Genomic DNA, 25,315 nt, shown 5'->3' on the forward strand with positions numbered 1-25,315 from the left:
TTGAGTGTTGCTTCTTCTCAAGGGAAAAACAATGAAAGTGGATTTTTCTTCCTGGCACATCTCCCAGTTCACTGATTTCCGAATTGATACAGCTGCTGTAAAAGGACAGGTATGGCAAGACCCCTGCTAGAGAGAGGTTTGTGACGGTGGAAAAGAATGTCTGGCTTCCTTTGGGAGCTTTTATCGGGTTTTCCTGAAAATTGCAGTTAAAGGCAAATTTTAAAAAAAAAAGGTTACTTGATGAAACAAAAAAGCCTAAAGGCAGAGGCAGTCTTTACATGCCTGTGACTTCTCTGTAGTCTTTAGTGTGGGTACACCTTACTGTGGAAGAACTGGAACAAGTTTTTCATCAGAGCAGATGACTTATGTCTGACTTAATCTCATTAAGTTGTTGGTGGCTGTACTGTAAAATTTATCACAGTTGCTGTTACTGCACTCACTGGTGTCCAATGGAGTGGATTTAAGATGGTGTCCATGTGGGAAACAGCTGCTTTGACCTATCCTAAAATCTAGAATAATCATGTCTTCTAGAAACTGATAACAAGGTTTAAATGTGAGAGAGTTATCCCTCAAGAACATAATGGAGATGTTTATTTTATAAGACACTTATAAGACATCTTCTGCTTACTGAAGCTAATGCTCCTCTGGGGTAAAGGAGGAGATCAAATGTGAAACAGAAAATCACCTATAAATGTTGTTGATTCTTTGCAGTTCTTAAAATCTGGTCTGTGGAAAGTAACAAAGTGACAATTCAGTAGTTAAATATTCAACAGTGTAAAAGTTTTCTTGCTTGGAGCATGGATTGTTTAGTTGAGAGTGCCTTTGAAAACCTGTTTCTTTCTCAGAATGTTTTGTGAAGTTGTGATTTTTATTTTTTCTTTAACACAGAATGCAAGGCTAAAATGGGAAAATTAATATAAATCTGTGCATCTTATAATTTTGCATTGGGTTAGTAGTAGTCCTGAGTAGTCTCAGCTCATGACTTCGGATGTTTGAAGTGATGGAAGGTTCATAAACTGTTTTTCAATGAGTACCTTACACTTTTAAAAAATAGGAAGATAATTAACCCTTTGTTTAAGAAGGGCTAGGTGTTGGGTTGTTCAATGCTTATCGTGGATTTTTTTTTTCTTTCAAGTTGTTTGTTGTTGAAGTATGTATATAGTACACACTTGGGGTGCACCCTTCATCCTTCATTAGCTTGTCTCTTGTTCTAGAAGTCCACAGGATTTTGTTGTGAGTTTTTCTGTTTGTTTGTTTTGTTTATGTCATGGAAGGGTTTACTTAAATTCACCTTATTGATCTTTGCCCTCTAGCTGCTGTTTTGATCCTATCAGCTTCTGAATTGTTTTATACACTGCTGTCAGGGGAGGTAATACAGTGAGGTGCAATAGGCTGCTCCAGGGTACCACTGGGAAAACTCAGAGTCCTGCTTGATTAGACTGGTCCCCCAAGCTGACACAGGAAGGTGCAGCAAGAGCAGAGGAGGCAGGGCTGCCAAGGACAGTGAGAGGATGAAGATGTAACTGAGCTGAGAGGAGCGTAGGCTGAAACTCCAGCAGTCTTTATGCTGCCCTCAAGACCTGTTCTAAAGAGTTTTGCTGCTTCTTTCAATACCTTTTTAAAAAAAATTTATTTCTTTTAGCATTTTATTCTTTAAACTTTAACTTCTCAGTAACTCTTTTTAGGGATCTGTGTTAGAGCCTTGCTCACTTCTTAGGTAAGGCTCTGGTTAAGAAGACAGTGCTACATGAAAAGGCAGAGCAAATTATGTTGTGATTCACTTTTTCTGTGACCCTTGTCTCTCAGTATCATTGTGGATAAATAGCATTTTTATATAAGGTGATACCTAGAGAATTATGAGAACTGTTTGTCTTTCTGCATCAGCGAGGGCAAGTTTCTCACTGCCTTTCTGAAGTGTGTAATGGAGACATTGCTCCCATTGTGACCATTGCTTTTCCTTCTCTGTTCTAGAGTGTGAGCTCTTTGGAGGTGGGACTAACCCATATTTGCAGCACTTGGCACACTGTGATCCTGATCTTTCAAGGGCATTTCTGAAATGATTACTCTTTAAAACAAACAAAAACCCCAAAGAAAACACAACACTCCTTTGTTAATAAAATAGAGTTTATTAGCAATTTGCAGTTTTATGTTATCTCTGTATTCAAACTCAAGACAGTGCCTCCTTTCTTATGTATAATGCTTACATATATCAATTGACAAATCATGATTTTGTTTAAATGGTAAAAAACAAACCTTCAGTAGCATTACAGATGAGTAAAGCACTGAAATAATCTACTTTAAATAAATGCTGTAATTGGATAAGTGAAAGCATTTGAGTTACCATGTCATTTTTCAAACTGCTGAAAAGTCAAAATGTCTGTCACTTTAATAATCTGTTCCAACTGCACATCCCTATTAAAACTAATTTACAGTCTCTGCTGTGTGTGTGTATGCATGCGTATGCCTGACTTGTTAGCATGATCTGGTTAATGTAAACGAGATGTTTCTCTTCTAAGGACTGATGTTTAAAATAGGTAACTAATCAAATTTCTTGACAATTTGACTGATAGACCAATGCAGCAGTTGTAAAAAGAGAAAAATAGAAAGCATTCATAGAAACATAGAGTTATAGAATATCCTGAGTTTGGAGGGATCATCGAGTCCAAATCCTGGCTCCACACAGGGCCAGCCAAGTCGGAGCATGGGACTGAGCCCATTGTCCAGATGCTTCTTGAACTCAGTCAAGCTCAGTGCTGTGACCCCTTCCCTGGGAAGCCTGTTCCAGTGCCTAACCACACTGTCAGTAAAGAACCTCTTCCTAAAAGCCAACCTAAACCTCTCCTGTTGCAGCTTCAAACTGTTCCCTTGGGTTCTATCACTGGTTGCCAAAGGGAGGAGATCAGCACCTGCCCCTTTGCTGCCCCTTGTCAGAAAGCCATAGGCTGCAATGAGGTCTCCCCCACAGCCTCCTCTTCTCCAGGCTGAACAAACCCAGGGACTGCAGCCTCTCCCCATAAGGCTTCCTCTCCAGACCCTTCACCATCCTAATTGCCCTCCTCTGGACACTCTCCAATACTTTTATGTCCCTCTTGTACTGTGGCACCCAAAACTGCATGCAGTGCTCAAGGTGAGGTCGCACCAGAACAGAGCTGGACAGTCCCCCTCCCTGGACCAGCTGGCAATGCCATGCTTGATGCACCCCAGGATACACTTGGCCTTCCTGTCTGCCTGGGCATGCTGCTGGCTCATGTTTAACTTGCTGTTGACCAAGACTCCCAGATTCCTCTCAGCACGGCTGGCCTCCAGCATCTGATCCCCCAGTCTGTATGTGCAGCCAGTGTTGCCCCTTCCCAGGTGCAGAATCCAGCACTTGGTTATTGAGTAGCATTCTCTACAAAGGTCTTTTAAAATATGATTCATATGCAAAATATTTCTTAACAATTTGTTCAAACAGTGGTATCTTAACTGTGAAAAAAACAAGCATTACGTTGCTGACTTAGTCGTTGTGGTAGGAATGATGTGGCACATTATTCTTAAAGCTTGGTTTGTGCTGTAAGGTTTTGCAGAATATGGTATGGGTGCTATGTACTCTATCTTAATTGAGGTAAAGCACTGTAAATATAGATGAACCTGTCATAACTGATATGTTTCCAGCGTGTGAGACAATAGCTTGATTTTCTGCAGCTTTTACTAACAGTAGGTAAGAAAACTTGGTGGCAGTGTTATTTCTTTATGGGTTCAGTTCTGTCTTTTTCTGAACCAGTTGCACATCTTCTTTACTGTTCCCCTTAGCAGGCGTTTTGCCCACTTTCTTCACTGTGGTACAGCTCCAAATGTTATTAAAAGGCTTAGAAAAGGGAACCTCTGCAAAGCTAGTCATTCTAATGCATGGCTGCCTGTCATTTAAACTCAAACAGCTCTCACGTTTTATTAAAATTTGTACAGAATTAAACACTTAATTTCTGTTAGTACTGAAGGATTTAATGACCTAATTCCAATGTACAGCTTTCTGAAATTATGCATTTTGTCACCCTTGATCTTCTCCCCATTTTGTAAGATTTTATTTAATTATTCTACTAAAAGTCTGGGTTCTTATGAACCTACATCCTAGTTGCTGCAATAGTCCATAGACTAAGGTAAATGTTTGCCACATTGGAATAATAGAGGAGTTAAATGCAGAGTGAAAATCTCTCAGTTGAATTTTCCATTTTAAAAACAAAAGGCTGCTTTATTATAAGCAGAGATGTCAGTACTTTTAAGAAGTTATTCCTTAAACAAAAGACCTTTGTGTTGAGGATGAATGATATTTTTCACCCTGGACTTTCCTACTAAGCTCAGTCCTTATTTATAAGTCACACCAATACCTGGGGGGAAATACCCCAAACCCAAATAAACAAACAAACACACTGTTCTTTAATCATTTTCAAGTGAATGAAAGTAAAATAGATCGTAGGTTAAATGTTTCCCTGCAAAATGAAGAAATTGTTGTCCTTAGTGGAGAACTGCTATTTTGAGAGCTAAAGAGGGAAAATAGAGAGTATAATAATGCAGGGAAGTCTGTTGTTCTTAGGTAATAAAAATTCTTGTTCATGTGATTAAAAAAATGAGATGAAAAGCACAAGAAAACAAATATACTTGGAAACATTTGTTCTTGACTTTCTCAAAATTGTACTTTTAATTGGGTTAATTTTTCTGTTATACTGCTCAATGATAAATGTAATTATAACTACCTTTAATATATTATTTAAGGTTGCTGTCAAAATATGAAACATGGTTATGTTCAGAATTATTATTGAAACTCCTGAGAAAATCCCAGGTTATAATGTAACTTTTTATTTACATATATTCTTCCCAGTTGTAATCTTTAATATTTTGTACTGACTTTTTTGTCATTGATTGGTTTTCCCCTTTTTTCTTTGTCACTGCTACCTCTATTTCTGCAGGAACAAGTAGGTTATTGGTAAGTATTTCAACTAAATCAGACTTTACAAAGTTTTGCCTTGGTGAGGACTTCTTTTTTTTACCCTCACTTACTTGGGTAAAAACTTTGTAGACAACAGACCAATTGTCTGTAAATGCTGTGCTTTCTCAGGTCTCCATTATCGCCTTGTTTGTGTAGTAGAGTAATAGTTTTCAGATTCTCAGAGAGACTTTGTCTTCTGCATGCTTTCAAGCAGCATCATTATCTGTGCTGTCTTCTAAGATGCTGCCTTCTCCTGGGGCTTGCTCCTTTGTTCCTGTCTGCTGCGTTCCAAGTGCAGTGTTTATTTTGTCTATCCCATTTCTTCTTTCTTTTTTTTTTTCGGGTTTGGGGTTGTGGGTTTTTTTTTTTTTTCCTCTCATAAGATCTCATATACATTTTGGCCAGTTTGCTGAGAAGACTTCTCTGCTCCAACAAGATGCTCTGTTTCACTTGTTCAGTTTAGTCATCTTTGTCAACCATTATTCAGCCGTTTTCACATCATAACCTCTTCCTTTTAAACTCATTAAATATACTCTCAGCATGGTATAGTACCCTCCCCTCTCTTATTGTCGTGCTTCATGTAATTTTAATCAGATTTGTTGCATTGTACAGTACAAGTTTTCAAGGTATTTACATTTGTGCATTTCGAAAAAGTAGGACTTCTTTCTTCTGATCTTGGAGCAGCTCTTCCTAGACTTCCTTTTAAACTATGTCATTTCTAATGATTCTAGTATATATTTGAAAACAGTGACTTTATTGACAGGTGAAGATGGTGGGGGGGGAAGTGTAGAACAACTGGTTTTCTGCACATAACAATTTGTAGTTGTATTGCCAAGTTACTCAGTTACTGCAGAGGAGCCAACTTCTGGCAGTAGAACACCTCTATCCTCTCTGTCTTCCCCAGCTTTCATTGTGAAATGAGTGGAAAGACCTTTTTCAGGTGTTTGATGAAAATATTACTCCAGGCAATGAGAGAATTGAAGGAGTAGGAAAATTAAGGAATAAAGAAAAAAAGAAATGTATAGGTACAGGAGAGAATAGGAATGAGAGAATTCTTCCTCCTTGAGCTGTGATGAGTAAAAAAGGAGAAAAAGACAATGGGAATATGTAATACCTCCTAAAGAACGAGTTTTATGACGTTCCATTTGCTTAAAATTTTCAGACCTCAGAGCTGACTTGCAGTGAGTTATTTGTCATCATCTGCTAATGCAAGAACTAAGCTTGCTTGGCAGGTTGAGCTTGTCTGCTGTGTCTAAAGAAAATACGTTTGTGCCAAAAATGGTGGAACAATCTTTCTGGCTACTTGCCTGTGAATAAGGCAGTTGATTTGGCTTCAGAATGTGTGCTACCTGACCTAACTGTGTATTCAGACAACTTTGTCATCCACAGAGCTTCACAAGATTTCTCCTAAGTGGCAAGAGCCCCACGTGTGTACAGAAGCCTCTGAAAAGGTGATGGGGTAATTTCTTCCTACACCACTGGTATCACTGTGGCAGTCTGGCTAGAAGGGGATCTTGCTGTTATCTCTGCTTCCTAGAGATCTGATGAGGAATAGACATGAGAGATGAGAAGTTTCTTTCCTTCATTGCCCTTGATTTAAATTTTGGAAGGGAGACATCTACCTATATGAAAGGGAGACAGAAAGCATGTTCCCTTGGGTTCTTTCACCTGCCCCTCGTCCTTGGGAAAGATACTCTGGAAATCAATGGTGTGCTTCTTGGGAAAGTCTTGTTGATAAATGCAGGTTTTGGTCACTAGTTGAAAATATACTTCTCAAACATAGTCAGCTAAAATCTGAACCCGTCTGGATTTAGTGTGGTACAGCTTTTTTTTTTTTTTTTTTTTTTTTTTTAACATAAAAACTGAGGCTTGCTCTTACCTTTCAATCTTCCAAATGCAACTCCCAACATAAGTTTATATTCACACTTGTCTGTCTTCAGCTGCTTCTGTTCCTTTGAGAAACTTGTATGGATCTGTGCTGGGTGATGACATGTCCGAAACGCAGTTAATAAAGTTAATAACTTAAGAGTCACTTAAACTGTTCTTGTTTGTGTGCAAATGCTCTGGGAGTTTGTCTGAAGGAGACTTGAGCAGTCTCTCATCTACCTTGACTACAATTTCCTGTGGATGATGGGGTGAGGGGGGTAACACTCACCCACAAATGCAAGTGGAGCTAAGAAGGTCTTTCCTCCTCCCTGTGGGTACTTGCATCAGTCTGAAGTGTCACTCTCTTAAAAAGCTGAAAAGCTGCTCCACTAATAGCAGTTGTTCATATTGTTTTTTATTGAGGTGAAAATCTTTCCACAGGTCTTTCCCACCTGTAATTTCATGTTCTGGTTTGCAAGGGGGATTTTTTTCTCTCTCTTAATGGTTGTATTTCCTGTTCTTCAGTTTCTAAAACTGTGCAGCTGTCAATTCTAATCATTATCATCACGTCACGCTTACATTGGTATTAGAGACCTGAAGTTGTGCAGGTGATAAAGGCTTTATTTACGAATGAGAAAATGTGTCTGGTTCAGGTTTTTTTTCCATTCTGTACTGTGTTATTTTTCAGTGATAGCTGTTGAAGATCTCACTTTCCCAATTACCAAGATGAGGGAGCATAAGAAGTTCCATAGAAAGATTCTGGCTTTCAGAAGTTTTTGCTTGCCTGCTGTGTCAGGACATGAAGTATTATTCAAATGATTCTTCTCTAATTATTCCATGAGCTCCCTAATAAAATAATTTTCAGGTTTGTTTTTATTACCCATTTTTATACATCCCCCTTTCCCACTGAGTGCTGTGGGAGCTTTAAATCTGAAAATACATGAGAAAATCCCTTGTTTCCCTCAAGGTATTCACAAGTGTATTTACTTCAGTTTTAAGGCACTAAAGCGAGGAAGAAACCTACTCCAAACTACGAGCACAAAATCAGTAAGTGCTGAGAATAAGAAATGATTTGTGCTTACCCAGGTTCAGATTTCTAGAGAAGACAGAGTTTAGAACTTTAGTATTGTTCCTTATTTCTACTTGATTTCCTGCTCTCTCCCAAATTGCAGGAACTGTTTCTTTATTTCTTTTCCTCTCCAGAAGTCTTTCCAGATGGTGCTGTGTTCTCCCAGCTTAGGCCACTGACAGCATAAGGAAGGATGGGGAAACTAAGAGAACTAGATGTCTCTTTTCACTGAGACGCTTTCTCCCTAAGTGAAAAATCTTCTGTACATAAAATGGCAAAATTTCTCAGAGTAGCCACTTGTAATGGGAGCTACAGCACCTAGAAATTCACCCTGAGATTTAGTAAAGCTCTTTTTTTTTTTCTTTTACCTTCTAACTTACAGATGTTTTAATAATGTCAGTTTTCTGTTTTCCAACTTAAGTGTGAAATAATCTTCATATTCCCTTTGATTGTAAGGGTAGAGTTGCCAGGTAAAGATATGGTAGCTGTGTTAAAGCCATGTGCTTTCATGTACGAAGCTTTGTGGTTTTGAGCTAAAGGCGTTACTCACTCTGTCTTTCCATTTCTGCTCTCTTCTCAGAGAGAAATTCTGTAGCTACAGGACTCGGATATATCATGGACTCTTTACTGGAGCTTTTTTCTTTACGTTTTACAAATCAGTTCACAGAAAAGGGGAGTAACAGAAGTTTGTTACTTCACTGAGATTCTGAATTCTTCCCATCTATTTTTCTGCAGTTGTTACAATCTCACTTCATAGTACTATGCATAGTTTAATATAAAGGGAAGAAGTAGAAGTAGAGGTGTTTTACCTGGACTTTAATAAAATATTTGTTATTCTGCTGTATGTTCTCATTAGTAAACTTAAAGAGTATGGTTTCAGTGGAAAAGTAAGATGCTGAAATAATTGATAAAAAATCTGTAGCTCCTCTAGAAGAGCAATTCAAGTATCACAGTGTTCTGCTCTGGGTCCATTTTCAATCATCTGTTTTTGGAGGGTGGGCACTTTTAGAGAAGGAAATACAATGCCAAACATGTACAATCTGAGGATGCTATGAAGGACAAAGTTGGGTTTCATAACTGGTTTTGACATATTTAGAAGAGTGTTCATGATTGAGTTGAAAAGATATGAGAATTAGTAAATGTGGGGAGAAATAAGACATACCGTTACAAAATGGGCCCTGGCTGGTAACGGCTCTGCTGAAGGTTGAGGGATTGTTATGGGTCATGGGAGGAACCAGCCAGTAATCTTAGGGTTTGTTTAAAGTGTACATACCTATATACACACACATAAAGGAGATATCTCTATGTATGAACAGATCCCTGTAGAGATATTCAACACCTAGTGTAACAGAATGATGTGATAGGTAACTTAATTGCTGTTTAGGACTTCTCAAGTCTTAGCCTGAAAGTTCTGCCAGGTTCCTGGCAATGTTATTGTTGGAGTGAGTCCAGAGGTCAGCAATGGGAATAGAAGGTTTAGGCATAAGAGCCTGCAAGGAAAGACTAGAGTAATTCTTTTGTTCAGGCTAAGAAAAAAAAGACAAAGGGCACACGTTTTCCAGTGTGAACATGGGGGGTTTTATACTGAGGACAGTTGCTGCCTGTTTTCCATGTCTGTTGAGCGTATAAGAAGTAGTCAGTGTTTTTTGTTGAGTGAAAGCTGCTAGATTAGAGGGAAGAGAAGATCTTTCTAACTCTCTAGGAATAGCTGTTCAGCATTGTAGGTTGTCTAGGATGGCTGTAAAATCTTTGACTGATTTTTAAGGGCAGATTAAATCCTCTAAGTATATTTAACCCAGATTCCCAGTACGGGATAGACTTGGTGACCTTTTGAGGTCCTTTCTAACATGTTTCTCTGATTATATGAGGTCTTTTCTGTTGATTGGTTGGGGTGCTGGGTTGGGGGGGGGAAAGTTGTTTTGTTGCTTTGTTTTAGCAAGGGTTTATTTGTGTGACAGTGATCTTGCATGTCTTTGTATTTACTGGGTGCTGTGCTTCCAGATTGTCTGTACTGATTTTTCTAAGTACTGAAAAACAAGTGCAAGTACGTAAGTAACATTTGTCGGGCTTCTTATTATCAAATATGTTTTACAAAAATCTGTGTATGCAAGGCTTTCTTTTTGCTTATGACTTCTTTACATGTAAACCAAGATGGATTTATTCCATCTTTGAAAATACAAGCATATCAAAACTCAAAATACTAACATGTCTTTAGTATTTCAAGATACTTTCAGATAGTTATTTTTAAAAGGAAATCTAGTCTCATTATACTTTTAGTTGGGCTTTGGTGATATTCTAGTTCAGACCTTTTTTCTGCCAAAAGGTTATTCTGGTAGGCTGAGGTGGTCTTTCATGTTGAGGCAGGTTTAATTTGTGGTTATTTCTTACTGCTGCTGTTTAATACTGTCCAAAATCATCATCCATTCTTCTGTGCAATTCTAATACTACTTTAAGATGTTCATGTATAGTTCTATGGCACTCTGTGCTGTATCATCTGGAAGGTCTTATCTTCCCCCCCCCCCCAATTAAATATATTCAGGATGCATGCCAGTACAATTTTTCAAAAATTATAGAGGTCCAGGAGTTGGTTATTTCATGGGTGTGTTTTGTTTGCTTCATTATAGAGTGAACTGCAAGGTAAACCGTCTGATATTTGCAAAGCAAGGCAAATGCAGTTATCAAGAAGACTTTGAAATTGATATGGATAGTGTGCATGGCTACATCATTGTGTTCCTGTAGATAATTTCCAAACCTGCCAGAGACAAAAGTTAGGAGTTCTGTAGATGCATGTGAGAGAAGATGGGATTTCTTAGCTAACTGGAGGTTCATTTACAAAAGAAGTCAGAGTCTAAAGAAAATGATGTATTCAAGAGAATGAGAGAGAATTCACCTCTGAATTTTGGAGTCCTGCTGCTTACGCAGGTTTAGTTATTTCAGACTTTCTATGCCACTGTAGAATTTTCCAGCAGCTTTACCGTAACTTTCTGTTCTGCCTCTTTTCTTGTAATTGTACTTTTTTCCAGGATTATGGTTTTGTTTTAAGTAACTTGTTACTTTCGGTATTGTACTCGGGATTGTGAAACTAGATGATGGGAGATACTAAGAATTTGCCTCCCTGATTCTTAAACATGTACTTGCCTGGGCAAGTTATCTAGGGGCACATGCTTGCTCAGTTCTGGTGCTCAATTCTTCCCTGCTGTTCAGAAAGAAAATAGGCTGAGAAGTGGTTCTTCCCCTGATTTAGGCTGTATCATTGGCTACGTTCTCTCTACTGTGGGCCTAGAAAGAACAGCTTTGCAGTGATATGCTGACAAGCAGTGACAAAAGATGATGGTTCTTCATCTTGGATGAGGATAAGGGATGATGTGGAACCAACACCTTCCGAAGAGCTGGATTTTTACCTGGAACTATATGTTACAGAATCATATTTTGGGTTGGAAGGGACCTTTAAATGTCATCTGGTCCAACCCTCCTTGGGAAGGGGATGTCTTCAACTAGATCAGTTTGCTCAGAGTTCCATCCAGCCTGACTTTGAATGTTTGCAGGGATGGGACATCTACCACTGCTATGGGCAATTACGTTTCAGGGTTTCACCACCCTTTTTGTTACCTCTTTCACTATTGTTGTAAAGAAAGTGAGAATTGAGTTCATAGCTTTTAGAGGACACTTCACCTGATGCCACCTCATATGATGACTATTTCCACTTTCTTGACCAAAAGTCTGTGAATGCATTGTTTATCTGCAAGACTCAGTGAAACAAGTCATGTAATGATGAAGTTGTTTTTGACCTGTTGCTGATTGTTGAAGTCATGTGAAACTTTTCTTACAGTTATCAGGAGTTGTTCCTTGGGACTGGTGGTAAAAACAAACATAGGCTATAAATGTTGTTAGCCTGCTGGGCAGCAGTACAATAGACTCTTTGTTCTTAAGGAGTACTTAATTGTAAACTGGGTCATGGAACCATTGCCTTCTGATTTGAGGAAAGGTGGGAAAATAGCAGCTTCTTTTTTTAGGGACCTTTAAATGGCTTAGGGACAGTGTTGATTGTTCACTTATTTATATTTTTCAAATACAGTTAAAAATAAATGTGTCTACAGACAAAATAATTTGTTCTTTGGTGTTCCTAAGGGAGTTGGAAATGGTAATTTCCTTCAAACAAAACATATACTGTCCATCGCTTGGGAAAGATGGTGAAATCCAGGAGCTGGTTATTGCACCAGAATGTTATGAAGCAGTGGGAAGTGGGATTTCACCTGTGTTTTAAAAATGCATCGGCAGGTTTTGGTGAGGTCAAGATACTTTTTTCAGCTGTCATGCTAGCATGCAGCTGATACTAGTCACTGGAGAAACATCTTTTCCACAAAAGATACCTTTACCAGTGGCTGCTAATTTGGTCCAGAAGACTTAGTTAAACGTAGTGTCCTCTACTGCTTGGGTTCTTTAGTGTGGTGTTCTCGGTGCTGAGTAGAGCTGTGGCAGTCAGATATCCCAGACTTGCTTTGTCAGGAAGAAAGTGTAGTTGCTTAACTATTACCTCCAGATACCCCCGGACACTAGACAACCCAGAAGATTCTGTACTGCTGAAGTGTGGACTTAGTTTTCCCTGCCAGCTGTCACTCCCAGTTAGATGTGCTGATGACTCTAGGGAATAAGCTAGGGGGGCTCAGTCCTAAAGCAGAGGTAACCTGTTAAGGACTGTCCTGGTGCTTAACTAGCCATGAACGTAATTGTTAACTTGCTGTAATGCAGATGCTCCCTTCTGGCACAGCAGGACTCAGTCTGCAGTTTATAAGGAAGCTATGTGCTTTTTTACATCAAAATATGTTGTAAATTATGCCTTACAGAAGCATATAAATGAGAATAATGCATAGGCCTCTAGTACTAGAGTTGGACTAGAGTTAGATCAGCTGCATTAAGCTGATAACAGTTGACAGAAGATCTACTCTGAGTCAGTTCTTGAAGAAAACGCTAACAAAACAGTTATGGGTGGTTTGGAGTGTTTGGAGGACTGAGATACTAATTTCTGTTTTAATCATGGTGAGATGCAGCCCAGGGGAAGGAGGCTACATGGTGGCGGAGAGCCACTGATAAACCTTTCTATCTTTTGAATCGGATTGATATCTTTTTTCCCCAAAAAGATGTGTTTGGCTGTTCTATACTTACTACCTCGTGGATGTATTTGTTGTTTGTAAAGATGTGGGTTGTATGAGGATTAAAAATCAGGAGGGAAGAGCAGTAATTAAAGTGAAGTGTAAGATTTACACAAGAAGAAACAGATACAAACTACTTATGACTAAAATGGGAAGAATCAGAACTGTACTTTATCTCAGGAAGTGGTTTCCAGTGTTCAGCTGCTGCTCAGTTCCTCATGGGTGTGCTGCCAGTTGTCTGCTTTGACTTGCTTCCTATTAGCTGCACTCAAGATATAAAAATGATTGTCTTTGTAAATGCAGTGCGTTGCTTCTATCAAGTGCTAATGCCCCCAGTTGGTGGCTTGATCTACATCTGGATAATAATTAAAAGAGAATATAAAAATTCCCAGGCATCAGTAGCTGGAAACTGCAGCATCCAGCCACTTGTAAGCCTTAGCTGCCTTGGTTCGTTATGGAGTCTCAACGACAGATGTACAGAAGCAAGGGCCACCAAACTAAAACCCGTGGGGGTTGGCCCAGATGAGGGTGTTGGTGGAAGGTGCTGTGGCCATTAATACATGCCTGCATCGTCATTTTCCAACAGTATCAAAGAAGAAGTTGCTCCTTTGCACTGAGCATGGATTTAGATATCTTTGCTGTATCTTGTCCTGTAGGTATGCTCCTTAACAGCTGTTCTGGTGGTTCTGTGTGTCTCACTAGTGTGTTGTTGTTAAGCAGATCAAAATCAGACTTCTCTGTGGACCATAAAACCCGTCCAACCAATCCTGGCCTTTTACTGGGAGACTGCTGTCTCTGTTAATGACACAAATCAAAGCATTAAGCAGTTTTTGTCATGGACTATTATACAGTTGCATCATAATCCAGACTGTCTTAATTATTCTTTGCACCATATTGCCTCAGGCTGTGACCTCACTAGCTAAACAAGGTCATGCTTGGCTAGGATGAGAGAAGTCAAACAAATTCGATGCTACAGGAAATATTAGTGATTCAGGGTGAGGCGACACCCCCGAGTTAACGTTTTCTCTGTGCCCCAGACTGGTAAAGTTGCAGATTGCATGATAAGATGTAAACCTGAGATTCTTTTTTCAAAGTTTCAGTGCTATTACTAGTAAAAGTGCAGATGTTATTTTAAGGCTCCTGCCCGAGTTTAGATTTTAATGAGTATGTTCTCTGTACGTTTCTAATTTCTGTTTTAATAGAGTCATGTTATTCTCTTGATTCTGTCTTAAACTATTCCTAGAGCTGTTGGGAAACTGTGTTCCAGGGGTGCTGATATGTTGCAATTGGCAACACAGATAATTTGCAGAAACAATGGTCCATTTTGAAATCAAGGGAAATGTATTAATGTAAGAAATGTTGGGTCAAAACTGAAAAGCTGCCCTTTTTTAATGTATACAGAATAGGGGTTTTTTTGCTTGACTATATTTGGAACGTGGTTGAGTATAGTCACACTTACATATTTTTATTTTCCATAGGATTCAAGTGCCCTGTATGTTCAAAATTTGTATCTTCTGATGAAATGGATTTACATCTTGTGATGTGTTTGACAAAACCAAGGATAACGTACAATGGTAAGAAAGAAGTAAGCTGATAATTATTCATTTTCTTTATCATAGAGGTAATTTTTTTAATTTAATAAGATACTCTGGTGACTGTTCAGTGAACCCAGAATTTATGTTTGGTTTTTGATTGTAGTTTATTTTTTAAAGCATTTCCTAAGAACCTGGTATTTTTTATACTGCATGCCAATATAGTTTACATTGTTGGGTTATTATGCAGATATAAAATTATTCTTATTAAAGTGTGCTTATTCCATTTTTTGACCACAAGTCCTGATATTGGTCAGTGTACATATCCTGTCCACTTGAGACATGTAGCTTAAATGTCCTCTCATCTTGTGACATCAAATGGTGAGGTAGGTTGATCAAGTCTTCTCCTGGGGATGTTATTAAGGACTGTTAGTTGCTGCACTGTGCATTTGCATGGTATTCAAGGAAATTACTCTTTCTTGAAGGAGCTAAAGAGCTTTTTCCTTCTTTACTTGACTATGTATGGGATACTTTGTAAGGACCAGTAGGTTGTATATGTTTTTGTGATTTTTAGTGAGACTTCCAACGTCAAATGAATCACGTGTGGTACATGTGCTTGTTCCCTAGTACTAGCCTCTTTGATGCAAGGCAAACCAGGCTTTTGCCACTGTTGGGATAAAACCTTTTATGTCTGTGGCTGAAGCTGACAGTTCTGTGGCAAGCACACAAACAGGTTTCAGAGAACTTACTGAAATCTTAGTGCTTACTTCAGCAGAGTTGCCCTACCATTGGAAATCTTGCAGTGCCTCCTGAATGGACTTACTGCTCATCAGTCATCAGACATGTAATATGTGAGAACAGAACACGATTAGAGGAAATAGCAGAGGAGGGGGAGTCAGACTCTCTTTGGAGGTGCATAGCAACAAGTGGAGAGTCAGTGGTCACAAGTTGCCTCAGGGAGAAATGTGATTCAATGTAAGGTAGAAATGCCTCATAATATGAGGGTGGTCAGACACAGTAACAAACACCTGAAAAGGTTCTGCAACATCTATCCTTTGAGATGACAAGAAATTGCCTGGATGAGGCCCTGAGATACGTAGTCAAATTAGGCCCTACATTGAGTTAGGGGCTGGACCAGAAGACCTCCCGAGGTCCCTTCCAACAGAAGTTATTTATTGTATAAATAACCTGCAGTGTAATGACCTCCTTGCACCCGTGCTGTTATGAGAACCTATATTGTTGGGTTTTTATTGGGACATGTCTTGCAGGATGGTTGTGTCCACCTTATTCTTTGTCTGGATAGCAGTAATGCTCAGCCTTAATTGCAAAAAAAAAATAAATTAATTGAAATCATAAAGTTACAGTTGTGAAATTCATTTCAAAGCACAAACTCCAGGAAAAGTAATTTTTTTATTTTCCTCCTGGTGTTATCATACATCTAGTTGAGAAGGTTGACAGCATCTAACAGAGGCAGCTTTGTTTCTCGTTGTTTTGCCTTTTTAAAATTTTAGGACTGAGTATTTTCCAAGATAAGTTGTTAGAAATGTGTGTACTGAGGCACGATGAACATTAGGGAGAAGCAAACTAGTCACCCCAGTCTGGGGTGGGATAATGCACTTGGGATCAGTTAGGGTGGAGCAGGAGGAGGCAAGCTGGCAGAGAGCGAGCTCTGGCGGTAATCCAACTGATGGGGTGAGTGAGATGACTGACTGAAATCGTTTGCCCCTGCTGCTTCTTCCATGTACATGAGTGCACTCAGCTGGCTGCTTTTTTTCACAGTAACAGCAATTAAATAATGTAACCTCTCCGTATTGTTTGTGATGTTTATTTGTATCACAATGATGCCATATTCAGCCGTACATATTTTTTTATTTTTATTTTTTTTCTTCCCCCTGCCCTGATTTTCTCAGCTGACACACTGCTGGTTTGAGCTCCTTTGGGCTTCTTGTTACCATTGCACACTCTGCTATGTCAACAAATTTCCATATAAATGAGCAGAAGGAAAAACTGTGAGTGGCACCTGAAGCCACTCTCTGGCTGTTATGTTATGATTAAAAGCAGGTTTGGACAATTCAATACGAGTTATTACTGGCAACGTGTCATTTCTCAATTTGGGAGTGTGTCTACTGTACAGAGAGCCTCAGAAACCTATTCTAGGAAATGGTTATATAAGCTTGAAAGGAGAAAGCTACTAAATTACCTAGATTGGTTTGAGAGTGACACTTACTTCGAAGTACAGTCTCATTCTCATAAACAAAATAAAGGTGTGTCTCGATTCTTGTAACTCCAGCTGGTTAGCTCCTGGAGTTGTGGACTAAATCCTGAAGTTATAGCTTATAGCTGGTTATTTAAATTACTGCAGCACAAAGACATTGAGGGCATGGCTTTGAATTTGTGCAGCTCTCTGGCACTTTGTGGTATGATTTTTGATTCCTTTAATGAGGCTAATGAAAGTATCAGCTCTCAGATTGGTAATTTAATGCTGCCATGATTACAGGCCTAGAATTGCATATGAAGATCTATATGCATGCTTTTTTTTTTCCTTGCATATTTCACTGCTCACCATGGTGAGGAGATCAGTGCTGGATCTGCCATTTTGTGTTAAGAAGGGTATCTCAAGTTCTGCTTGAGAAAAGAAGAGATACTGCTGTGATCTTTGGATATCTTCTTCCATAATGGAAGGCATCTCTTTATGCTGTAACTTTCTCATTCTTATCTTGGCCATACTGAAATAGAACCAGGTACCATTTGCTTGTGTTGATCACTGGTGGTTTCTCAGTCCTATTACCACTAGCAGGAAATATTTATTTTTTTTGTCCTCACCACCTTTTCTCTCTGAGTTTTGTGTTGCAAATAGTTGAAAGGAGCCTTAGTGGTGGGATGTTTAAAAATTGAGCAGTGGGACTGAACTGGGCTTATGCCTTTTCCTGTTCTAGATGTGTTTTCTTGTAATACTGTAAATGTATTAGTTCTAAGAGACATCAGAGAGCAAATGGTGCACATTCTGTCATTCCGAAGAGACAAACCTTTCTTTTAAAATGTGAGTCTAAGACATACAGTCTTCCCTAGAAAAATGTTATAAGACTGTTTTAGTTGTGATTTGAAGTTTAAAAAAATTAATGAGTCCTCCCAGCCAATCTCTAATTGCTTTCTGAGCTACCTTTGTGCATTGAATGTGGCAGTAGGAATGGTCAGTGAACTGCAAACTCTGGCAGCTGTCTGATTTACACGTGTTTTCTGAAAGAAAGTGGTCACAAATATGTCCCAGTTCTATGCTGGAGGTTGTGCTGATTTTTTTTCATATAAATAAATCCATACATTTTATTAGCCTTAATCTCTTTATTCTTTCGAAATCGTGTGACTTGCATGTAACAGAGATCTCATTGCTGACTCAATTTGGCATGTAAAAGGAGCTCTTTCTCTTTTCTGTGATACTTTGTTCGGTGTATCTCTTAAACTACTTGTGGTGCTCACACAGCACCAATATCTTGGCACTTTGATACAAAAACTGGTTAAATGAATGGAATTATGCAAAAAACGTTATGGTGTTTGGTGCTGCTGTCTTCAATAGCCTTGCCTCTTTTTTTTTTAGCAATTAAAAACTCTGTTCATACTGTTACTTGTTGAGTTGCTGAGAAGCCAGAATAGGTTCCAGGCACTGGTTAGCCACAGGCTGCTAAAAGCCACTTTTATGAAGAAAGTGGGTTACTTGCTAGTTGACAGATTTTATTTTTTTTAAACAGACTGCTATAAATATAATGTAGCCATACTTATGCCTTTGAGCTTCTCCAAAGTGTTAAATGAGGACCCTTGCACCATCTCAGGGAGGCTACGTAGGGTCTACACCACGATGTTGCTTGCAAGGTAAGCCCTGTGTTTTGGTCAGGCACAGGCATTTACTTGAGTATAACGGAGCTTTGGGAGCAACTTGCTGTTTAGATCCATCTGGTGAAGTCTAAGTTTTGAATATAATTAGTGTTAATTTTGTGGTGTTACAGTCTTGATGCTTCCCATCACTCCCTCAGAATGTGTTTTATAACAATTATGGCGAGCATTGTGTCTTTAAGGGCGCTAATTTTAAACGCTTTGCAGCAAATCCAACCAATTCCTCTTTGAAAAGAAACCTTGCTGTTAGTTCTGAAGGAATTCTGTTTTGCATTTTTCAATTGCTTTGTTTACTTCTCAGAATGCTTTGTAAGACTCTATTATTATTACTATTAATATTATTATTATTATTATTATTAAAGGGTGCCTCTGAGAGCAGGGACTAGCAGCCTGGCAGCTGGCCAGATGGGGAAGCCAGTGACCCCAGAGAGCTGGGGAGAGCCAGTCAGCTCACTAGACTGGTTGGCTGGCTCGGAGAGCCGGCCTGTCCTCTTTCAAAAGTTTTGCCTGAATTAGCACATTCCTGTGGAATATTTTGGGTTTCATCAAGTCAGCACTTTGTGTTGGAACGCTGTTCTACTGGAAACTTTCTGAGCGGGTCTCCTTAGAGCCGCTCGCTCAGGAGTGGTGTTGCTTTGACATCACTGCTGCTTTCACTCAGCTCGCTCTGCATTTAATTCAGATACAGCAGTGTGTCTGGTTATTGGCCAACGTATTTACTGAGGTTCACTTTAAGGGGAAAAGCTTTTGTTAGTGTCATTTCAGACAGGGAGAATGTTGAGACATCCAGTGCTTGAGCAGCTGGAGACTTTTCTTTACTCAAGGTAATTACTTTGCAGTTATCTTTTTACATTACAGTAAGTGAATTTCTGAGCCCTATCACAGCAAAAAAAAGAGCAGACGATCAAACATCACAGATTTGTATTTGTAGCTTATTCAGTTCTGTTTTGAAAGGATAGATTATTAGTACTTGGAAAGACTTCCAGACAGAATGTTGAAAATTGCAAGGAAGCGCATGACACTCGATGTGCTCCTGCTGTCTTGCAGTGTACTTTGTCTTCTGGGCTGTTTGAATCCAGTGCCACGCACAGCTAGCCAAATATTCCTGTGCTGTCTAACTGAATTCAGAGTGACTGGGTGTTGAATTAAGTTTTTGTCTTGTGAGGAAAGAAAAATGCTGGTAGTGCCAGATGCTGAGGCCTGCATGGGAGTGAGCGTCAGGATCCCCAGCTGGAACCTTGCACGAGCAACAGTCCTACTAGAGGAGCTGTCAACTTCTAAACTACAGCCATAGCATATGTGTTTTGGTAAAAATAGACACTTGAAGGTTGGCATGAGTCACCTAAAGGACTAGATAAAAATATTTTTGAGGTGTTCTTTGTGAATGGGACTGACCTATTTTTTTGTAAAACAAGTTACAAACTTTGTTGATCGGTGGCTGTTTCAACATCTTTAGGGCAGGCTACTTGTGCCAGAATTTACCTGGTTTATATTGCTTAGTAGAAGGGAAGAAAAAAAGTGCAACTTAACCTATCATGTGGACCACTAAGATACATGATTCAGGTAGTACCACCCTCTGCAGTGACTTGATTTCTTTGGTCACTTCTGTGTACAAGAAAAGAGAGAGCACTTCACTCAGCTGGGCTGGTGCTGTCAACTGTTTTGACTGATGCGCTCAAACCTTCAGTCTGGAATGAGAAGAATCACTAACCTGAAGCTCACCTCTCTGCCAGGGTTCCTGAGATCATACCCTAAAAGACCTTGCAAAAGGGCATCTTGCCAGTCTGCCTGGAAAAGCTTAAGCCTTCCTCCTTGTCCTCTCATCCTTTAATAGGACTAGACTTTCGGCAAAGCAGTACAAAATAATACTAAGGCAAATCAGTTCTTTCATTCCACTTTATCCAAGGTATAAGCTTCTCCATAGTATTTCTCAATTTTTCCATTTTTGGAGTTTAACTAGATTCTTGGCTAAAAGTTTCTAGCTGCTGCTTCTGCCCTAAATGGTTCTGTGTTCTGCTCCTGGGGGTGCTGGGAGGGAGAAGAACATATTTCATAAGGGAGTTTAACAGGACATGCAAACACTTTTCCTGTGCTTGCAGTTAAAATAGTGACATTTATTTACTATTGTTTTGATCTTGTGTACTCATGAACATCCTCCAGGGTGTGTAGGAGAATCATTCAGTTTCCCTGATGCTTTAGAACAGTTTTACTCGGTACTTCTTGGAAATAATTAAAACTGTTGAACATCTGTTGAACTTCGAGATTTTTGCTTAACATGGTGACAAAAGAACGTTACTACAGTAAGTAAAATTTTAATCTCTGACACAGCTGTTACTCTGTGAATTGGCATAATATAAACTCAGACTTTTCATAACTGCTCTTGCAAACCGTTGTTACAGTTTCAAGGAGGGAAACTGTAGTTTCTGCTTCTTCCCTTTGGGAATTCTTAGTAACATTTGAACAAGGAGGAAACTTTTAACTGGTGCACACCAGTGTAGGCTATGGATAGCTGCTCATTCAAACCAGACTGTCGGGAGGAACAGTGGCAAACTCTAGTTCTTCCTCCTCCTATTTGTTTAGTAAAGCTGCATTTCCGTCCAACAAGGGTTTAGGTGGGGTGGAGGTGGTGTGAGTGAGTCTTTTGTTTTAAAGAGTAATGCTGACAAATGTCACTAAATAAAACCAAGTTCAATGTGTACCTGCCTCCTAAAGGACCTGCTCCCATGACCCCATTTCAGCCTCAGTGGATGAATTGGGTCAGTCTGTGATAGTGTGGAGTTGCAGCAATTTTAGAGGCTGCAGTCTCTTATCTTTTCTCCACACCCACAAACTGTCAACCCTTTGCTACAGAATCAGAAAAGTAAGCTGTGTGTATCTAATGGTTGGGCCTGTGAAGAAAGCTCCCGAAATGAGAACATAGTGTAACTGAGAGGGAAGTGCTTTGAATATCTGGAACAGCAGTTCCCAGAACTGCAGACTGCTCCATTTATCTTGGTAAAATATCATCTCAGAGGTTTAGTGACGGTGGTTGAGGGATCAACATTGCTTACTATTTTACCCTATATGTAAGAAAAAGGCAGGCATAGATTCGTGAAGAAGCAGGTTGGGGGTGCTCAATAGATTGTTAACTTTTCTCTCTGTAATGAAATAAAGTCAACGTGCTTCGAACCTGCTGAGGAGGACACTCTGCAGAGATCACATCTAGTCATTTCTTAAACTTTTCTCTGATTTGTTGTGAAACGGGACCAACTCTTTTAATGAACCTTTGGACAAGAGGATATTTGGTGGGTGATTCTACGCACACTTTCCCTTGAGTCAGGCCTAAATCTGGTAGACCGAACTTCCTGTGATGGAGCAATCACAAATCAGTCCCGGCTAAAATAGCTGCGGTGTCACCTCATGCTTACTTCAGTTCTTGAGAGTTGGATTTTTTTGTTTGGTTTTCCTCAGCACATTGGAATTGCCTTTATATAAAGCTATACATACACCATGGGAATATTTTATATGCAGCACTGGATAAATGCAGTAAAGGTTTTGACAGGCATAGATCATGTTTTATTTTTATTATTTTTTTTTCTCCTGAAAGAAATAGAGAACTCAGGAAATCATTCATGTGCTGAATAGTTCAAGTTGTGTCTTTTTAGAAGCTGCTTCTAACCTCAGACCCTGCCGCTGTCTTGGCAGGGTACTGACAGTGCTGCTAAAGTCAAATGACAGCCCACGTCCTAGAAAATGACAGGTACACCTGTGAACCGGCGCCGCAAAGAACATCTGCGGGTGACGTGAGGAGTGATTCAGATCAGGGGCAGAAGAGGAGCGGCTACACTGTGCTGTATGTCGTGGTGTTCCCCTTATATAATGGCAGCGCGGTGCTGCCTGCAGTCGGAAGCCGGGGGGACGGCTCTGTTCGCCCGGTAGCCAGCGCTGGCTGTGCTGTGACTCCGCATCATATGATGCGGGGGGACAGGAGCTACCTTCCATGTCTTACCCTTAATCAGTCTTTAGCTTCGAGAGGTCATTGGGAGGATGTCATAAATCGCGTTTGCAACTGCTGCAGTCTTGTGACTGCTGGGAATTGAGCTTCAGGGGAAGTAATGTTTCCCAGTTTTGTATGGTAATTCTGCAGTCTTTAAAGCTGATACCTCGAAAACCTTGAGGTTTTGCTCATTTGTTAGCAGCAAACTGACTTCTTTGAGGTTGTTCTTTGGAAACAAAAACAACACACAGCTTTTCCTAATCATAGAGAATAGGTTTTATTGGCTGGATTTTGAAATAAAGCTACTTGAAATCTGTAGGTTTTTAAAAGTAAATGCTAAACTGCATCCCACTGAGATCGAGCAATTTGTGCAGGAATTCTATGGTATTTCCTTCCCTAAATTCCTCCCTGTTTTGCAGGAACTAGAACAGATTATTTGCAGATCAGGATTTCTTTTCTGGAGAAATAGAAAAGAGTAAGAGGGGCTCCCTCTTGCTCGGAAACTACCCTGAGGGTAGGTTAGTTCAAAGAATTGCCTGAAATGTCATTTGTAATTAATTTTTTCTTGAGATTAAAATCTGGCTTTAAAACCTGCTGCCATTTGATTAAGGAGTCTTGTGCTTCTGAGTTGCAGGCTCAACCCTTCAATGACAGAAGATGTCAGCGCAGCTCTTGCAGAGGGTTTCAGTGGTAGAACAAGCCCGAATTTCTGAAACAAGCTGGGTGAAAACACTGTTAAAGTGATACAGTACTCTCACTTCTAAATTGGAGATTATCATCACTGTTTGCACAAGAGAAAAAAATTACCAGTTGCTAGTATTTGTAACAAAATCCAGTGATTGTAGAACAGGGTGTAAATTGCGTATTGACAGTGCTTACATTGATTATACAGGTACTAAATAATACTAAACCAGTTTATTGTGTCCTCCCTGGAGGAATCTCCTTGTTCCCCAAAGTTTGCATAGCTGTTTTACCCAGCTACGGATTTGTTCAGCTGCAGAAATAATCCAAGTTCTAACACGCAGCTGAAACATGAAAAGCTTCACTACTGCTAGATTTAGTCCTGAACTTTATTAACACTTTTGAAACCCTGTTATAATTTCCTCTCATAAATCTCAGATAACTTCCATTTTAACCCTGTACTAATAGCTATCTGTAATTTAAAGCTATATCAAATTTTATTCATTTTGACCATGTTCCACACCCTCTCCTTCTTGTGCAAAGTTTAATTAGATAGTCTTCATGTATAACATTAGGTATTTCATAGCCTTCATGTAGCTAAGCAACAATGTAGTATCTGATGGTAATTTTTAGCCCATATATAATGCTCATTTATGGTAATTTTTAGCCCATATTTAATCCTTATTTATTTGAGGTAGAGATGGGGGTAGAGTTGTTTGATTGACACTTGTATTTTTTTTTAATTCCTCCTCCCCTGTTCCTAGGAAATCTTTCAATCTTTGGCTTTATTAAACACCTTGTTGCCATAATAGCGTCCAGTAGTTTTGATAGCCTATATATTTAAAAAAATGAGGGGAAAAATAGTACTTTCATGTGGTTGTAGAAATACATTGCCAGATTATGGGCATAGAAGTTTGAGCAACTGCTGGATAATTGTCTTTGGGGACTTTTGAGGTTCTTTTTAAACACATCTCCCATATTTGGGGTTTTTTTGTATTATTGTTTGTGAATAATCATGATTGCTGAATACAGTTGAAATTATGTGGGTGTCTTATTTGACTTAATTGCTAAGATTTAGAAATTGATACTATTTGCTTTAAAATATGAAGGAAGGTGTGTTGTTTTGGTGTGTTGTTGTTCCCTCCTGCTTTGAAATTTAAGACTCATATGCTTGGTGTCGTCCTGGGATAGTTAAAACCTGTAGGTACCTGTTACCACCAGAAACAGTGAATCTCTATGCTTGCTGTAATAAATTATGATGTTGGAATATGAGTTAGTGTAGAGCAGAAAAATTGAGATAACTTTGAAAACTCCAACTCAAGATTTGATGTTATCAGAACTTGCCGCATTCAGACGTGTTTTGCATTCCATCTGTATCACAAGGATAATTGCAATTAAAAGAGGAACAGGTTGTAAAAAGCAGTCTGTCTGCTGTGAACAGAGAAGACAGACAAGTAAAAATTACACAGTGATTTATGTCCCAGTCCTGTGTATGCACGTTGACACCAGACATTCAGTTTTAACTTGGAGAAGACTTGATTTTGAGGCTGCTGGGAAAAGCACCCTGTGGGTCTAGCACCTGGCACGGGGGTTAATAAGCCAGACTTTATGCACAACTGAGTTTTGGCACTAGTGTTTTCATTGTGTGTTGCTCAGTAATGGATCATATCTTCCCTAAGAATAGCATCTTAGTCAGACACACCTGTTTTTCTCCCCTCCTCCTGTTTTAGGCTCATAGTTTCATCTTTCGTGGCATCTTCCTCAGTGCTCCCTATGCATTCATTTTACATCAGATCAAACCAAACTCCTCTGCAAGCCTGCAAAGAAATGAGTCAGTTATTTGGCCAATGTTAAAAGACTGGAAAAAAGAGTTGGTGAAACTCACTGTGCTCAGGGCACCTGTAGGAAGCCTGGAATAGGAATTTGAAAAAGGACAAAGTGAACAGAAGGCTAAATCAAATCCTACATCCAGCTTCAAAACAAGTCACCGTTAAAGCAATCCCCATTGCCCAGGGTAATAGGCTAGCTGACTGCATCTAGGCTGCTTCTGTTCGTTCTTTCTCTGCCTTTCCTCTTCAGGGATACCATTCCCATACCATTCCCATACCCTTTCCTTTCGTGAAGGTTTCTAATGTGCCTGTTTCACCTGTGTTGTTGGATGACAGGTCTTGTAGATTTCACTAGGGCAAGGTC

The 25,315-nt window shown here is 39.4% G+C and overlaps 1 protein-coding gene across 1 annotated transcript in view; it reads left to right on the plus strand.

Moving 5' to 3' along the window:
- ZNRF2 (zinc and ring finger 2) overlaps positions 1-25,315 on the plus strand; it is a gene marked incomplete at both ends in the record, with an annotated part of 57,675 nt that overhangs the window by 19,453 nt on the left and 12,907 nt on the right. The window contains 1 exon segment of the mRNA XM_084280003.1: positions 14,527-14,622. Within this exon segment, the coding sequence (XP_084136129.1) occupies positions 14,527-14,622 (96 nt within the window).

The sequence above is a fragment of the Gallinula chloropus genome, assembly GCF_964237585.1.
Source record: "Gallinula chloropus genome assembly, chromosome: 2".
In the NCBI taxonomy this organism is placed as follows: Eukaryota; Metazoa; Chordata; class Aves; order Gruiformes; family Rallidae; genus Gallinula; species Gallinula chloropus.